Source organism: Rhamphochromis sp. 'chilingali' (assembly GCF_963969265.1).
Source record: "Rhamphochromis sp. 'chilingali' genome assembly, chromosome: 5".
NCBI classification, from domain to species: Eukaryota; Metazoa; Chordata; class Actinopteri; order Cichliformes; family Cichlidae; genus Rhamphochromis; species Rhamphochromis sp. 'chilingali'.
In genome coordinates, this window is record NC_137932.1 from 43,311,537 (window position 1) to 43,328,450 (window position 16,914).

Here is a 16,914-nt window from a genome sequence, read left to right on the forward strand (position 1 = left end):
ACAGGTCAGGCCTCTGATGACAGCCAAATATGGCTGCACTGAACAGCAGGCTCAGCAGATCGAGCACCAAGAGAAGTCCTTTAAAATTATACCAAAGGCTTTGTTTGGTCAGCCCTTCCAAAATGACACAGGGTAGTGTTTTCACTAGGACGGTGTATTCTGTGTCCCAAATAAAAAAAAATTGTCTTATTTTTTGTTTTAAGAATCTATTTTACAAGTTTGGTAAGTTTCAGAAAAGCAGCATTAAGCCAATAAAATCATTTTTCATCTTTATAAATCTTGATATGAATAAATGGACCAGATTTTTGGTTGTAAGAGCGTTTCTGACTTCTGCTTTTCCTCTAATAACACATCACATTTGACTGCATGGAGATAAGGGTCATTCTCAGGGTCATTCTCAGCTGCAAAAGGGTATGGGGTATTGTTGTCAACCTGCCAGGCGGGGAGGTGGCATGGACACTTTTAAGTTGGGATAAGAAAGAGGCGACGCAGGACTGATACTATAGGAGCATCTACTAGGAGCTGAGGGGTATACAGTGGTGTGAAAAAGTGTTTGTTCCCTTTTCTAGTTTTTTGCATTTGTCACACTTACATATTTCAGATCATCAAACAAATTTGAATATTACACAAAGATAACTCAAGTAAACACAAAACGCAGTTTTTGAATCAAGAAATCTCTTGAATGGTGCCTGTCCGACAAAGTGAAGCAGACTAACAGATCTCAGAAAGCAACACATCATACCACGATCTAAAGAAACCCCTGAGGACCAAAGTCACTGACATCTATCGGCCTGGGAAGGGTTACGAAGCCATTTTAAGGCTTTGAGACTCCAATTAATCATGGAGAGAGCCATTATCCACACTGAACAGGGGTGAACCTTCCCAGGAGTGACCAGCCGACCACAATTACTCCAAATTTAGTCCAGAAGGTAACTAATTCAGATGGTCACAAAAGAACCCAGAACAACATTAAAGAACCACAGGCTTTACATGTCTTAGTCACAGTCAGAGTTTATAATTTACCAATAAAAAAGAGACTTGGCAAAAATGGCCTGCATGGCAGAGTTCAATGAGAAAATCACTGCTGACCAAAAAGGACCTCATCTCACATTTGCCAAAAACATCTGGATGATCCCCAAAACCTTTAGGACTGACAAGACAAAAGTTTAATTTTTTGGAAGGTGTGTGGCTCATTACATCTGGCGTAAAATTAACACAACATTTCACAAAAGGAATATCATAACAATAGTCAAATATGGCGGTGGTGTGATGGTCTGCAGCTGTTTTGCTGCCTCAGGACCTGGAAGACTTCCTGTGCTAAACTGAACCATGTTATTCTGCTGACTGTCCGGCAGTTTGTTTGTGACCTCAAGCTGAAGCGCACTTGGATTCTGCAGCAGGACGATGATCCGAAACACACCAAGTCTACCTCTGAATGGCTTAGCAGAAACATGTATGTGCGACTTGTATGTGGAGTGACGTAGTCAAAGCCCTGACCTGAATCTGACTGAGATGCTGGGGCATGGCCTTGGAAATGCAGTCCATGCTTGAAAACACTCCAGTGTTGCTCAATTACAACAATGAGTTAAGCAAAGATGAGTTAGACAAAATTCCTCCATGGTGCTGTAAAGACTCATTGCCAGGGCAACATCACACGATGTTTCAAAGCGGTGACAGGACCGCACAGGTGAAAGAAGACACTAATATTATGTTCAACTTAAAGGACCAGTTCTAGTCAAAACACTATACATAAGGTTAATATCTGTATCCAGTTATTTACAACTGAGATAGCAGACCATGATTGTTTCTGAGCCTTTACAGTCTATTAATATGTTTTTAATGAGAAAGTAAGCTACTGTGAATTCAAGTTAAGATAACCCTGGTTTGTGCCTATCAGTAGGTGACAGGCCACAGATAAGCACCAATTCCTCTAAAAGATACAGATCTGCAGGGTTTGGAAAACCCAGAAGGTTGATATTGTTGCTGGATATCATATCTGGATTGAGAAAAAAACATTCAGCTCAGAGCACAACAAAAACTATATTTGTAACCCCAAGGTCCACCTCTGCTTCAGAATCAAACCACAGCTAGCAGCCTGCTGGAATCCAGGATGGGAAACACAGATGTAAGCTGAGAACTTACTAAAAGAGCCTTTTCACAATGGAAAAATGTCACATATGGATGATGTGAATAGCTGTTGTTAGCTAGAAGCCCATGTAAGAGCACAAACTGGGGATAAACTGAGCTGCCAAACCTCACAATCTGAAGGTTTCCAATGATAAACATGACAGATGTTTTATAACGAACCAAAACTGCTAAATGGAAAGAAAAAAGACTGAAATAAGTCAAACAATAAAGAATCAAATGAACCAGAGCAATAATGTATGATATCAGTTTTTTTGTAAGTGTGTGGTAAGTAAATTAATGTACAGTTCAGTAATAGAGTTTTATTTCAAAAACATTGTCCTGAAATACGTTTTTTTGCATTTGTGATTTGTCTTTAAATAAAACAAAAGAACAAACAAACAAGCAAAAAACGAACAAAGAAAAGAAAAGAAAGCAACAAGGAAAACATAAACATTGAGATGCTGGAGTTGAACATATTACATTAACACTGTTTTTAACTCATTATTGTTTTGGAGACAGTGTATTTTAAAACACTTAAAACTTTGGGAAAACAGCATTTTCCTACCTGAGATTACATTTATCCGCATACTTACAATCTTATTTAAAAGTCATTCTTTGCTGTACTTTTTCTTTAGTTTTTTATATTACATTTTTATTATTATTTTTGTATTATTTATACTTTAAGGTATAATTTTACAGTAAAATAAAGTAGAATAAAATGAACAAAGTAAAATAAAATAAGATTAAATAAAATTATAATCGTACTGGATTTAGAAAAACAAGCAAGGACGCACGCTGCCAATCACGTGACGATAACACCGGTCTCCTCTGACGTTCTAAGATTAACGTTTCCGGTTTATTTTTCACAATAAAGGGCTCTAATTATTTCATGAATTTTGTTCGGCCCCGAATGGTTTTATGTGGTGTAAAACAATTGAATATCAATGGTGATTTGTTTTAATTATATTTTAGCTTTACGTCAGAACATTTTCAAGGAACTGTGTTCTATATACATAAAAATTCAAATAATATTTATTTTATTTTGAAAGGTTTGCTTTCCATTTCCGGTCCAGACCGACGGAAATGTAGCTAGCTTAGCGTAGCTCCTCCCTGTCTGTTAGCACGTAGAAAGTTCAGCTGGACGGCTGAACTCGGTCGTTGGCCTCGGAAGTTTAACAGAATGGCTCCACTGAAGTTTTGTGCGAATATTTCGTGGCTGTTCACAGAGCTTCCGGACTTCAGCCAGAGAATATTAGCAGCAGCCGCGGCTGGATTTCAGGCTGTGGAGGCAGCGTGGCTGTACGATTCGGATCTACAGGAGCTTCAGAGAGTCAGAAAGGCCACAGGGGTGGAGGTCGTCCTTATCAACACCCCGCCAGGTAGACACTAGAGGGGGTCGCACCGTTACACGCAGCTGTTCATGTTAACTACCAATGCTGAAGAATGGCGTGGAGAGCAACTTCCTCCCGGGTGGGAGTGCACAACAATAAAAGAAAAAACCCACGACCTTCTTAAAACGATATATATTAATTGTTTTTCTTTTAATGACAAATATTCTTAAATAAGCCAATTTGAAAATTAAAAATACAAATTAAATCCAATACAAAGCCAGTCAGGCCTGTGTCAGGTAGTGCTACTGCTCCACTACTACTGGCATGTTTTACAAAGCCAAAAATACTACATTTGAGCTATTCTAATGTAACTAATGCAGTTTCAGTACAGGGTGAGTACAGGACGATAGCGCTGCATTGTGTTTGTGTCACAGTTTCAGTCTGTTTGAGGATTGTTCCACCCCTAGTCTTACCGCATCCATGCATCATCTGCTTATCCAGTTCAGGGTCACAGTTGGGCTGGAGCCTGTCCCACATGTCATTGAGGGGGAGGCAGGGTGGCCTTATAGTTGTGGCTCTCTGGCGAAACGTGTTAATGTTTCCTCTCAGCTGACTGAGAGGTGGTTAATAAAGGGAGAAACTGATCATTTAAAATAAATAAATAAAATCTGATTGAAGTGTAGACTTTAAGCTATAATTCAAGGGGTTAACAAAAGTATTGCATTTATTGTCTTCTTTCGATATGCTGGAGCAGCGGCTCTACTCCACACTATGCCTCCAGTCATCTGAGCTCTCACCCTTTCTCTAAGAATGAACCCAGCCACCATACTGTCATTTCAACTGCATGAGTTTGCGACCTTTTGGTCATTACCCAAATTCAATGAGAGTTGGGACGTAGATGGACTGTCTCAGTCTTTCAACTTGGTGCTCTCGTCACCTTGACAATTCAATACAATACCTGCAATACTGCTGATGTTGCACCAATCTGCTGGTCCAATAAGATTTCAAAATGCTTGAACTCTCTTGCTTGAGGCAGCGTCTCTTCTCCAACACAGTGGGAGACTTCCACTGTTTTTGTGGCCTCAGACTTGTAGGACTCAGACTCTGACTCCGAGGTGCTGACTCTCCTGCATGTTGTAAGGAGCTAGTTGAGGTGACTTGGGCACTGGTTAAGATGTCTCCCAGGCACCTCCCTTTGGAGGTCTGGGAATCCCCCCCCCCCCCCCGGAGGGAAAATGTGACTGGGGAGAAGGATGTATGGAATACCCTGCTGCCAGAGGTGTCCAAATTTGAATGAGGGGAACATAATGGATGGATGCAATTGCATTAACTTGTTTTTTTATGCATAGTCCCAATTTGGTCAAAAGAGCAAATCTGAGATATGAACATGTGTGCATTTCAATTCTGAGCTGCCCTTTGCTGTCTCTTGAAAAGCAAAGTGGGCCAAAAACAAACGAGAGAAAAGCCGATCAGCTGATCATTGATCAGTTTCATGATTGAAGTAGCAGCAGGAGAGGGAGGGGGAGGCAGTCGCTCCATATATCGGTTGTTAAGCTTAACGCTGGAATGCTTTACAAACACTCAGAGATGAACTTACACACTTGCTTTACTTCTCTGGGATCACTTCCTCGGAGATGAAATGCTGGTTTGGTAGCGAGACTCAACCAGACCGCCGACAGGTCTCGCACCACAGCCGCTCTATCACGTGACCACACTGCTCCGACGTGCTACGGTTATGAGCAGAGTTATGCCATGTGGCAAGTTTTGTGAGGTGCTCTTGTGATATTTAATGGATCGGATTACATTTTTTATTTCTCTCCGATATCCGATCCAGTAATTTAGGTCAGTATCGGACCGACACGTAATATCGGATCGGTCCATCTCTAGTGTAAACACAGTATATTGATTAGAACAAGGATATGTTGGGTAGGAATCTGCCAGCATAGACAAACAGTTTTCCCTATTTTCACGGCTCTGACAGTTTGTGAATAGTTTTGGTTTTGAAGTCCTCATTTCTTCCTCAGGGTTTTATTAAAAGTAACTGTCGTTCAAGATTATTAATCACCCAGAGCAACAAGATCATCAGTTTCACTTACGGAGGCAGAGCAATGAAGACGCATCATAAACACTAACAATGATGTCACCCACTACAGCAGGCATTCAACACACAGAAATTAAGCTTAAGAGTGGTGTGTGTGTGTGTGTGTGTGTGTGTGTGTGTGTGTGTGTGTGTGTGTGTGTGTGTGTGTGTGTGTGTTGCAGGAGATATAAAGGCAGGTGATCTCGGTCTTGGAGCAGTTCCTGGAAGAGAAGCAGAGTTCAGAGAGGGACTGGATCTAAGTGTGAAGTATGCCAGAGCTTTGGACTGTAAGAGGTAAATTGAAATCCATTTTTTTATCCCCTAACCTCCAACCTGAGAAACAAAGAAATTGCATATATTATTAACAAGCGTGTAGTCATACGAACGCTTGCATTTGTCTTGTGCTGTGTAATAGGGCTGCATTGATTCTTCAAGTAATCAGAATAATTACAAAAGGGAAACCAAGAAGTAATGCAGTCTTATATGAAAGACATTTCATATCCACATACTCGCATACACAGAGGGCCTCCAACACTAAAGAGACGTCCCATACAGGGACGCGGACCCTAACCACGGGTCTCAGCCCGTGAAGCCCTTTCAAAGAAACGCATAGCAAGGGGAGGTGCACTTGCTCTCACCCTGTCTGCTGCTTAATAAGCCTCAATTGTAGAAAAAAAAATGCTTTTATCCAGCAGCTCCTGCAGGAATGTCGAAATGGATAACTGGGATGGTCCTGGCACCATTCCTCAAAGGCTGCCCATTTGTAAGCATATGAGGCTCCTGATTGCTGCTACCATGCTTGGGGGCAGACCCTTAGCTGTCAAATTGAACCTGTCATCATGATGAACTGAGGACATGCGGGGCCGATGTGCTCTCTCTAGAACTGGAGATACCCCTCCCTGCCTGTTTATATAAGAGACCATCCTGACTTGGATATTCTGGCTCCTCAGAATCAGACGAAAATGCTTGAGAGCTGAGAACACTGCTAGTAAGTGATCGATGTGCAGCCTGTGCTGTGGTCCAGATCCCTCTCACTGATGCGCCATCACACAGAGCTCCCCACCCCATCAGAGAAGCAGTGGTGGATACCACGTTGTGAAACAACACTGCCAGTCGGAGAGCCCTGGTGCAGCAGCCAGGGCTCCCTCCAGGGACAGAGAGCTAACATGCAAGCTGTGGTTACCGTCAGCATCCTCCAGCAAAAGCTATGTCGTCACCTCCTCTGTTTAGCAAGTTACGAGAGCCCAGTGGTCCAGATAAGATGCAAACACCCATCTCTCTGAGGGGTGCTAACGCTGCCAGTGTGTTCATGGGGAAATGCATCACCTGCCTGGCCTGGCTCACTCGCTTGCAGGCTGAGCATTTGAATAAGCATTTTTCATTGATTGTAACACAGGACCGTGTACATTAATACAGTTTGTTGGAGACACCTTGGTGGGGCACAGCAATGAAACACAGCAGGAACACTTGATTTGGTCACCTGAAAATTCAATATACCCAAACTTGGAGTTACAACCTGAGAAATTTCGTGTGCAGGGGGTTTGTGCTTCGTAGACGGTGGTAGAAAAGTGCAGTGTTGTCTGGGGCCGACAACCTAAACACAACTTAAGTGGTGCCTCTTGGACAGCAACAGAGAGGGAAAAGCAGCATTTCCCTGCCGCTGGACCCATTCTCCACTCGGTCCCAGAGATAGGAGGGCTGAGGCTTGTTGGGACCGAGGGTTTGCTGGTGTGGAAGTCGATACGGAGGCTGTGCGCTCGCTGCAAGGTCACCCGCAGCAGCCGTGGGCGCCGCTCTCTCGCAGGTCGGCAGAGGAGTGGCAGGCCTGTGAGAGCTAGAGCTGCTTCTTCCTCAGATCAAATCCAGCCTGCATTGCTTCCAGTGATGGTCCGAATAGCCCAGCAGCAGACACTGGTTCGTCAAATACACAGCCTTGTCCCTGTCTGGGAAATCAAAGAGCGTCAGCCACAGGTACCTCTGTGCCACTCCCATCAACACCATCCCTCTGCCAAGGCAGTGCTGCATAGGGTGCAGCACTCCATACCACTACTGCATAGCGGGGCGCACGAAGGATCTAATCAGTGGCGATTATGACCTTGTTAAGGAGAAGTGCCAGCGGGCTGTCTGCAGGAACCAGCAGCCCGAGCACCACCAGGGACATCGCCTGGTACGTCTGGAGCACTGTGACGAAGCGGCAGTGCCTGAGCCCGATAAATCTTGTCCAGCTGCGCGTGCTGAAGCTGCAGTGCGTGAACGGCAGAGTTGTGGGGCAACCGTCACCGTGGTTGTGAGACGGGGGCAGATAAGCAGCCAGGGACAGCTCCAGCTAAGCCAGCCTCCTCAGCACCATCCAGGTCCACAGTGACACAGGTGACAGTATTTTGCTGCATGATGCGGTCAGCTCAGAGACCAAGTCGGGAACATGGGACGCCAGTTTTTGGCCGTCATGGGCTCCGGTGGGAGGATAAGAATTACAACGTGTCCTGAGCTGGCAGAGGAGAGGGTCCGTGCACGGGAAAAAGAGACACGTCGTTGTGGCCGGCCGACGCAGTAGCGGCGCACTGCGATAGGCTCTCCTGCTCATCCCTCAACAAACCACACGTCCAGCACGTCCTCGTCTCCCTGGGGGGCGCTGGCCACCTGCGTGGTTCCGGCTCATCTCTGGTTAACCCGTCAACATATTCCATGTCGTCAGCTCAGCTAATTGCGGGGACATTGACCACATACTCCTCGTCTTTGGACTCAGAGGTTTGTTCTTCGCAGTGTGTAAACTCTGGCTCCATGTTAGACCATCATCATCTCTGCTGCTGTGGTGTTGTCAGTATTGGCGGGCTTAATAAACTTAATTAACTTAACCTTTTGTTTACTTGCTGCTCCTAAGTTGTATTACCTGTATTGCAGTTCTGTTCTCAGTGGCTCACATTTCCAGAGCCGTGTGTTAAACGAAGCAAAGAATTTGTGTCGAGAATTTTTTACGATGGAATTATTCAAATTACTCGCTGAATGTTTGCAGTCCAACTGCATCTGTTACTGTGTCACTGCTGTTATACTATGATGCTTCTGCTGGCAGCTTGTGACATTAAATTCACACTAACAGGTCGTCTGTCATCACTGACAGTCATCAAAACCAAGGTTTGAATTTCAGTTTTAGTTTGCACCAATAATGCTGCTGTTCCCAGCTGTTCGTAGCTTTTTTCAACAGTATTTTTAAATATTGTAAATATAAAAATGGGACACTATCACCCCCCCTGCTCTCTGGGGTCAGCTGTCTCTCTCAGTGAGCTGTACTGAGTGATGCTGGTTGTTCCAGCAGTGAGTCCAGGCTCAGCACCAAAGCAGACTGTTTTACACAAATTGCTGAACTCGCTCCCGGTGGACTTCAGCTTTGTGTACAAGCTTGCCTTTATTTAGCTGGATCCATTTACATGGTTTAAATTGTTGTATCTGTGCGCTTTCTTTATAACACATTGTGAAGCACTTTGTGTGTTTTGTTCTTGAAAAGTGCGGCATAAATAAAATTAACTTACTTACAGTTGCAAGTCAACCAGGCTCAGACGTTTCTCGGGCCATGATAGTAGAGCAGCTAGAAGAAAGGCACTTTAGTAAGAGGCATGGCTGCCAGCAAGAGCCCAAACACTGTCTGCTGAACACCAGGCAACGTTTATGGCCTAGTAATACCACTCTGTAAATGTAAGTGCTCCTTCACTAAGTAAAACATTGTGCTCTCAGCAGCCGAAACACATTTACTTTAAAACACAAAGACTGCTTTCTCCACATGGTGTCCACTCATTCTGCCAAATGTTATACAAAGTATAAGAAAATCAAAGGTCATTTTCATTGTGCTGGCAGTGACACAACCGCAGCATTACTGGTACATGCTGCGGTTGCTTTGGCAGGTTCAGCCAGCAGGTGATTTACTGGTGGATGTGTTGAATTGTTTTTGCATTTTATTGCAAAGCCCTCATTTCCTCGAGAGTTGTTGTCATTTGTCGCTCCGTTATGTTATCGTCTGATTAAGTCACGACACACCAGCTGGTACTTAATGAAAGTAAAGCTCAGCAATAGTTGAACTTAATTTCATTTGATATCTCTTCAGCACCGTGCACAGATGTTCTGGACACAGTCAAAGCAGTTGGTTTGTAACTTCCTGTTGATTTTCTGGTTCACCTTCAAAATTTGCATTGAAGATTTGAAGTTACTGGAAGCTTTCAGTCACAGCTTTGCTGGTTTTTGTGACTTTTTCATAAAATGCATTAACTGCCTGATATCTTTTGGATGTGTTATAATGAAGTTAATCACACTTCTGGCATCTGAGGCTACAGATTTGCCAACATATGCTGTCTTCAGAGGCTGCAGAGATTTAGCGAACAGAAGCAGCTGTGTGCAGCAGACACCAGAGTCCACTGTGGTCGGGACCAAAGTACCACCAGGAAAAGTCAATTCAGTTCATGTAAATAGGCGTGACGTCACAGCAATCAATAACTCCGCCCGTTGGCGTTGTCCCCTGATACAATCGGAGTAATTTACAGGAAATTTCAGCGTAAGGTTCTTGATGACCGCTCTGGGGCGGGCTAAGCCTCTTAATGGTGCTGTCTAATGGTGCGAGATTTTAGAGAGGTCCGCCGAGGTTCGCTGATGCTCCGTAGATGTAAAGCAGAAATTTCTACTTCATGTTGCAGTGCTCTGTTCAGTTTCCAAAGTTTTGTTTTTACCAGTTTTAGTGTTTTACGCGTTTGCAATGACAGCGTGTGTTAAATAAACGAGCAGCTGGATGAATGACTGTGGCTCCACCAGTGTGCGTTTCCTTTTTGTCTTATCCAGTTACGGGAGCGTCGCGTTTCCACTAAAGGTTAAGTGAAGACATTGTGTGTTGATCTGGACTTAAAGCGTACATCATCCCCACTGCTTTGTTCATGTAGAGGATGCTGGCTGACCTGTGACATGGCGTTATGGTTCCAGATCCTCACTGGACATCATTGCGTGTTAGACTGACCACAGTTGCAAACAAGGAGACATGTTGCCAAATGCGAGTCATAAAACAGCCCCTTGTGTCCGAGCGCCCGGCTGTTCCCTGGAACGTGCTGGAAACGTCTCTTTTCAACATCTGTCGGCTCATTTTTCTGTTTTGTTTCCGAGCAGCTGGCAACGTAAATTTGAAAAGCTTGTTTGTCTCTTAATTCTTGTAATTGCCGCCGAGTTATCTCATAATTTGAGCCAGTTTGATTAGATGGTTGATAAACCAAACAAACGCACCTTTTGGAGATCTTTGTGTGTCACTTTTGTTCTCAGGTGTGTAAAGCTGCCCTGCAGGTACAGAGTTGAACAAAGCCATGTTGATTTGGCACAGTGTGTGAAAAATACAAATCCATTTAGCTGCTGGTGTTGCTCGTGCAGACTCATTGTCACATTTCAGCAGAACGCAGGCATTGTTAATGACACCTGCTTTAACCAGACAACGTGTCTGCTGCGAAAAAGGTCGATTCAGACCAATTTGGGACAAGCTCAGCTCCCTTAACTCATTCACTGCCATTGACGTCTATAGCCGTCAATGGCAGTGAATGAGTCAATGGGTTTAACTCATTCACTGCCAATGGCTGGCAGTGAATGAGTTAATAAGTCTGGCACAAAAGCAGTCTTTATAAATGTGTTTTAAAAGCTAGAATAGAGTAATAGATGTTCCTGTGTGCCATCTTTTCTACATTTCCTTTCCAGGATTCACCTGATGGCTGGGAGAGTTCCCGTGGACTCTGACAGAGCGACGGTTGCTAAGGAAATGGAGGCGGTCTTTGTGCAGAACCTGAAATATGCCGCTGATATCCTTTCAAAGGTAAGTGACCTTCTCTGTCCAACATACCACTACTGTCACGGCAGTGCAGTCATAAATCTTTCATGAATGCATTCCCCTTTGGGCATGAAAAAGGATTTAATCCCTGCACTCGAGTAAAGGCAGAGTTTCAGAGTGCACGTGATGAGCACAGCAAAGGTAAATATATGTTTAATTGAGTGGGTTGAGCCTACGTGGAGGCGGTTTGGTGTCGTGGCTGAGAAAGAGGATCTCCACGCTAACAACTGGATCTGTTCCAGTGGTTGAAGCTGTCGCACAGAGATGAGCTAACGTGAGAGTCACTCAGTGCTCTGTAGCCGTTTGCTTCTCCACAAACTTCTGCTTGAGAGCCACGCCCACTGCGACATCAGTCAGTGACTTTCCACCTCAGCTGGCGTCCCTGTCACCGCTTCCCAGCCCTCCACTGTGTCTGACACGGCTGCTTTTCAGCGAAATACTCTGAAAACCGCATGTGCATCCACGTGGACGAGCCCCGACACTGACCTGCGACAGCGTTTGAAGCACTTCTGTATCGTTTCTAGCTGCACTGTTGCCAGATATGAACAGAGATGGAGCTGGGTGTAATGGCCTGTGGACAATGATTTTAGGCTATACCACAATAGACAGTTTATATCTTGATATTTCAAATATTTCATGCTCAATTTATCCCTTTAATACATACAGTTGCACTCGTGTGGAGCTTCTAGAAGTCATTGCAAAATAGACCTACAATAAAACATAATTGAATCCATTCTAGGGCTGGCACTGGGACACATTGGCTTTTACCAACTGTTTGCTGAAAGTAAGGCCATGATGTGAGGCTGTATATGTGCTCGTATACTGTAATTTAATAGAGACCAAAGCTGGCACACACTAAAACTCCAGTTTTATTCTTGCTGTTTCTCTGCTGAAATCCTGATTCTAGTAGTTGCAGCATTATCTGGTAAAATCAGCGTAAAAGCCAACAGCTGTGATTGTATTTGTTCCTTTGGGGGGGCGGCTGCTATAGTTTTGTGTAAAATGACTCAAAATGATGTGTTTTTGTTGAATTTTTGTTGAAACCTTTTCCACTCTGCACTTACTGAGCAGAGTAAAAGCAAAGATAGAAGCGCCTCTGACAGGACAGCAGGGTCTGTGCTCGGGGGCGATATTCTCGACTCTTCTGTGGACAGTGTGCAGGCTTTTCCCCAAACGTTTGGATTTCTCGGTAACTATTTTTGTCAACAGTCACTACTTTGGACACTTGTAGTACGTTGTGGTGAGCCAGGTCTGGGATGTTAGCTTGGGCAGCACAATATGAGACGCCCAGAGTTTGAAACTGGCAACTAGTAACCTGAAGGTTGCTGGTTTGAGTCCCTGTTAGGTACTAAAATGTGTATAATGAATGAAAAATATGATTCAAGTTACACCAATCATGCTATCGCTCTCAGGAAGGAATCACTGGACTGATTGAACCGATCAACACCAGGATTACAGACCCCGGGTATTTTCTGGACTCTCCTCATCAGGGTAAGCCCGCCCACTCTAAACACCCTTGAACTGACACCAAGAAACACGTTATGTTTACTTTTGCATATGAATGATCAAAAACCGCTGACCTGACCAAACTATGAGTTCAGCTGGAGCTTCAAGTAAGAGTTGACTGGTTGACTAGAATGATGATAATATCAGGGCTCAGTCCAGGTGTCATACTCGTGACCTTTGACCCTCTGGTTATCATGTTAGATGCGAGTGTATTATATGTCCTTCATGCAGACATGCTAACACTATTTTGCTCCTGCTGCTTTGCTGTGTCTGCCTACGTCTTTTCCTGTTACCTTAGTTACCAGTTTCACTACTTTTGTTCTCCAAAGAGTCATAAAAGTCTCAGACATCAAAATGAATAATGGCAGTGGTTGCACGTGCAACCTGTAGACTTTGGTAAAGTTTTAAAGACTTTCATCAGTTTGTTTTTTCCAAATTAACTTGTGAACGTAATGATGCAAAAGCCTGTTTCCAACAGCAGCAATGAAATCTTCCATCATCGCTGAGCTGGACCAACCAAATGCAGTGGTCTGATTGGTCAGATCGGTTTATTCCGAGCCGAAAAATCGAGCTTGGTTAAAAAGTGAAATTACAGCTGCTGCATTAACAATCGGTCCAAAAACTGCACAGTTTTTATGCATCTGGTGTGTGAAGGCCTTCAGACTGTGTCATTAAAATTAGTCAACAGCTAAAGCGGGAAAATCCCAACCTAAATGTGAGCTGGTATGTTTATTCATCAGTGACCCTGAACCATGAACGGCGCGATGTTGTAATGATGACGTTCAGTATGTCGTCTCATTTCCAGCACATGTAAATGCTTCTTTTTTCTGTCTGCAGCATCTGCAATCCTGGAGAAGGTTGGAAAGCCAAATATGAAACTGCAGATGGTGGGTTCTTTCAAAATGTGTCTAAAGTGGAGACAAATAACGTAACAGCCGTCTACACTGTTTCAGGACATCTTTCACTGGCAAATAATGGATGGAAACCTCACACAAAACATTCAAAAGTATATTCCTGTCATTGGTGAGTATGCAAATGTTCATCTGGTATTAAAAACTCAAATCAGTTATAGCAGTCAAGACCTCAAATCGAATCCTTCTGGGTTAATATCTGCAGAGGCTGCCCGTCTTTCCTTCTCTTCTTTATTAATTTCTGCCGTCACTCACACTTCCTGTTTCTTCTATTCTGAAAGTGCTCGAACTCGTGGGGGTGACGGCGTGGTGGCTTGAGTTAGAGCCAGGAAATGGCCATAATGCACAAAAACTGGATGTGCAGAGGGAACTGACTTACCCTGCTAATGATATGAATCTGCTGTGGATGTGCTTTGCCTTTAAACAGCAGCTACAGAGGAAACGAGGTCCATCAGGTCGTTTGCTTCATCAGCATCAGATACTGACTGTAGGCTGCCGTAAATGACATTTTAAAACTTGAACCTTGTTATCGAGCAGCATGCTTTTTTCTTTCTCAGAGGCAGACTAAAGGTATCTGTGTCTTATCACACAAGTGGCATTAAGGATGTTAATTAAAATCACCTTGCAGACCTCATAATCTTGATATGGACACTGACCTCTGTCTGCACCGGGCAGAAGTCTTTCTGTCTAGTTTAGTTCTGTGTGCAGCGCGACTGAAGTGTAGAAGTAACAAATGCACGGGCTGATTTTCAGCATCACTCTGACACATCATTGCACAGATGAAAGAGTCCTACGTGTTTCTTTCGTGTCTGTATTGAAGGACAAAAGCACTCCCAGGTCCTCCGTGTTACTGGAGGTAATCCTATCCACAGTAGGTATCTGGTCAGGCGCTGACTTCTGCTCTTTATGTTGCCCAACACAAATTTGGGCAGTTTCACACATAAAACCTGGTTTTATGTTTCGTGTGAACACATCACAAGATGATAGGTTGCCACGTTTCTCAGGTCACGTCCAGATTGCTCAGGTTCCCAGCAGAAATGAGCCCGACAGCGCCGGAGAGCTCAGTTACAGCTACCTGTTCGACACACTGGAAAACATCGGCTACCAGGGTTATATCGGGTGTGAGTACAAGCCGCAAGGTGAGTGTTCGTGTGATTTAAGGAATGATTATGAAAAAGACTTAGAAAACAGCCGTAATTAACTCTCTCTTTGCACTGCAGGCTCCACAGACGAAGGTCTCGGCTGGATCAAAGAGTACTGGGCTCACAGAAAGTGCTGAGAGGAGGTGACGGAGCATAAAGCTGCCAGAGCCCGACGGACCTCCACCTGCAGCACGCGGACTTTGCACAGACTCCTGTGTCCTCCTCTCTGAATCTGTTTCCACACTGTAGAAAGAAGTGAATACACGACTTCCTCCTCATCGTTGCTGGGTTTGTGCTTCTTTCTTCATCGGTGCACTCAGTTCATTCACAGCAGTGATTCAGGATGGCAATGATGTTCTTTAAAAGTTCAAATCATTTTTTCCATAAGTTTCTTCGTAGCATCAGGTGGAAGGAACGTAGGACGGAGCAGGCAGAGCTGCCGAAGGCTCAGAAGTAGAAAATACTGACTGTGAGAGGCAAGCTCGACATCAAAGGTGTTTCTTAAGAAAAAAATCTTAGAGTAGCAGCCTGATGGAGCAAATGATTAAGAATTCGTTTTTGAATGAAATATTTTGACTCCTGGTACGACATTTAAAACAAATAACTGCAACATAATGACATTTAATAATGAACTAATGAATGTTATATTTGAAGTTTTGGCGTCTGAGAAAATGACCTTCAGGGCTGAAAAGTTAAAGTGCTGAAGTGGGTTTTCTTTCCGAGACGTGTAGCCGAGATATTAGAAAAATAAACTTCGATGTAAAATAGTATTTTCAGAAATGAATAAACTTTCCAGTTTGCCCCAAACTGCATTAAGGTCCTCTCATATTTACAGCTGATTAAGTGCTTTGCTACTAGAAGAAGTCCAAGTAATGAAGTGTAAACGATTTCCTGAACATTTAGCTGATGAATTTGACAAACTCAGAGTTGGGACAGATTTATATATTAAAACAAATTTCTGGTACTTTCATTAAGTTTATTGCTTAATGTAACAGAACCAGAGCGTTTATGCTGTGATGCGTTGCTCATACCGAGGCTTTGGCTCTAGCCACTTTGCTATTGTTAGCTCCTGTAAAATGTTCAGCTGTGTGAGTCATTTGAAGTGTCTGATCAGGTTTATTGTCCTGGCTACCTTCAGTTTATTTGGGCGAACTTGTTTACATTGAGGAGATCGTAAGAATAAAAGAAGGCAACTGTTTGTCCTGCTGTGAGGTTTAATGTATGAACAGACGCTCAGTCTCTGAGGTTTGCTGATACACTCCACGCTGTAATATAGAAACATACAATCATTCCTGTGGCTTGAGGCTGGTGAGTCCGCGGTGGTCGATCATCTCCGAGATGCAGAATGTGGATCTGACTCCACGGGTTTCATGTTTCGTGGTTTCTTTCAGCTCGGAGTCCTAATTACAAACGACACCAAATCATTTTCCATTCTGTCTTCTGGTTTGCTTCAGCGCGCAGCTCATTAGTGTTCATCGTCCTGACCCTCGTGGCCTGTAGACTTTACACTGAGATGATTGCGTCCACAGCAGCTTTTGTACACTTAAGAAATATTTCCACACACGGAGCCACTGGACTGGTGCACATACTGATGAACACTCAGGTAAATGAATGGTTTAACCGTCCATCTCACATTTCAGATATGTATTGATTATTAACACGTTATGTTAATAATCGATATGCCTCCACATGGACGCATTTCAGCCTCTTCGCGTCGTAACTTACGCGACGTATTTATGGCGATGGCGTCCTGTCGACTGAACGGTGAACCTGCTGCTTTGCTTTTGCACTCAAAGTTGAGAAAATGTTTTTCACGTGTCGAGCAGTCAGGTGATGCTTTGACTGGCTGCTTGTGCAGTTCAGCATCAAAACGAAGGAAGAGTTGATCGTTGCAGTGAGCAGTCACTCAGCTGTGTACATGAGCTGAATCTGTAAGAGGCAGCTACCTCAGGTGTGAGTGACACGGACGTGACAC

The 16,914-nt window shown here is 43.9% G+C and overlaps 1 protein-coding gene across 3 annotated transcripts; it reads left to right on the forward strand.

Annotated features, from left to right (window-relative positions):
* Positions 1–3,223: 3,223 nt before the first annotated feature.
* On the forward strand, positions 3,224–15,217 carry hyi (hydroxypyruvate isomerase). Of its 3 annotated transcripts, none has more exons than XM_080882041.1 (8): positions 3,224–3,506; positions 5,721–5,832; positions 11,251–11,365; positions 12,793–12,871; positions 13,724–13,773; positions 13,822–13,909; positions 14,802–14,936; positions 15,018–15,217. In XM_080882041.1, the coding sequence occupies exons 1-8, from the start codon at positions 3,308–3,310 to the stop codon at positions 15,074–15,076; spliced, it is 837 nt and encodes a 278-aa protein (XP_080738167.1). In that variant the 5' UTR covers positions 3,224–3,307; the 3' UTR covers positions 15,077–15,217. The 3 variants fall into 3 exon arrangements, with proteins under 3 accessions (XP_080738167.1, XP_080738168.1, XP_080738169.1); XM_080882042.1 differs by having other exon boundaries at positions 13,840–13,909; XM_080882043.1 differs by having other exon boundaries at positions 13,724–13,743; positions 13,840–13,909.
* The last annotated feature ends 1,697 nt before the right edge of the window (positions 15,218–16,914 follow it).

Bases quoted from the DNA above. Each gene is read 5' to 3' on its own strand.
- hyi (XM_080882041.1), top strand. From the start codon at position 3,308: ATGGCTCCACTGAAGTTTTGTGCGAATATTTCGTGGCTGTTCACAGAG. The intron at 13,774-13,821 runs GTGGGTTCTTTC...ATAACGTAACAG, and splicing joins CAAATATGAAACTGCAGATG to CCGTCTACACTGTTTCAGGA. The intron at 14,937-15,017 runs GTGAGTGTTCGT...TTTGCACTGCAG, and splicing joins GTGTGAGTACAAGCCGCAAG to GCTCCACAGACGAAGGTCTC.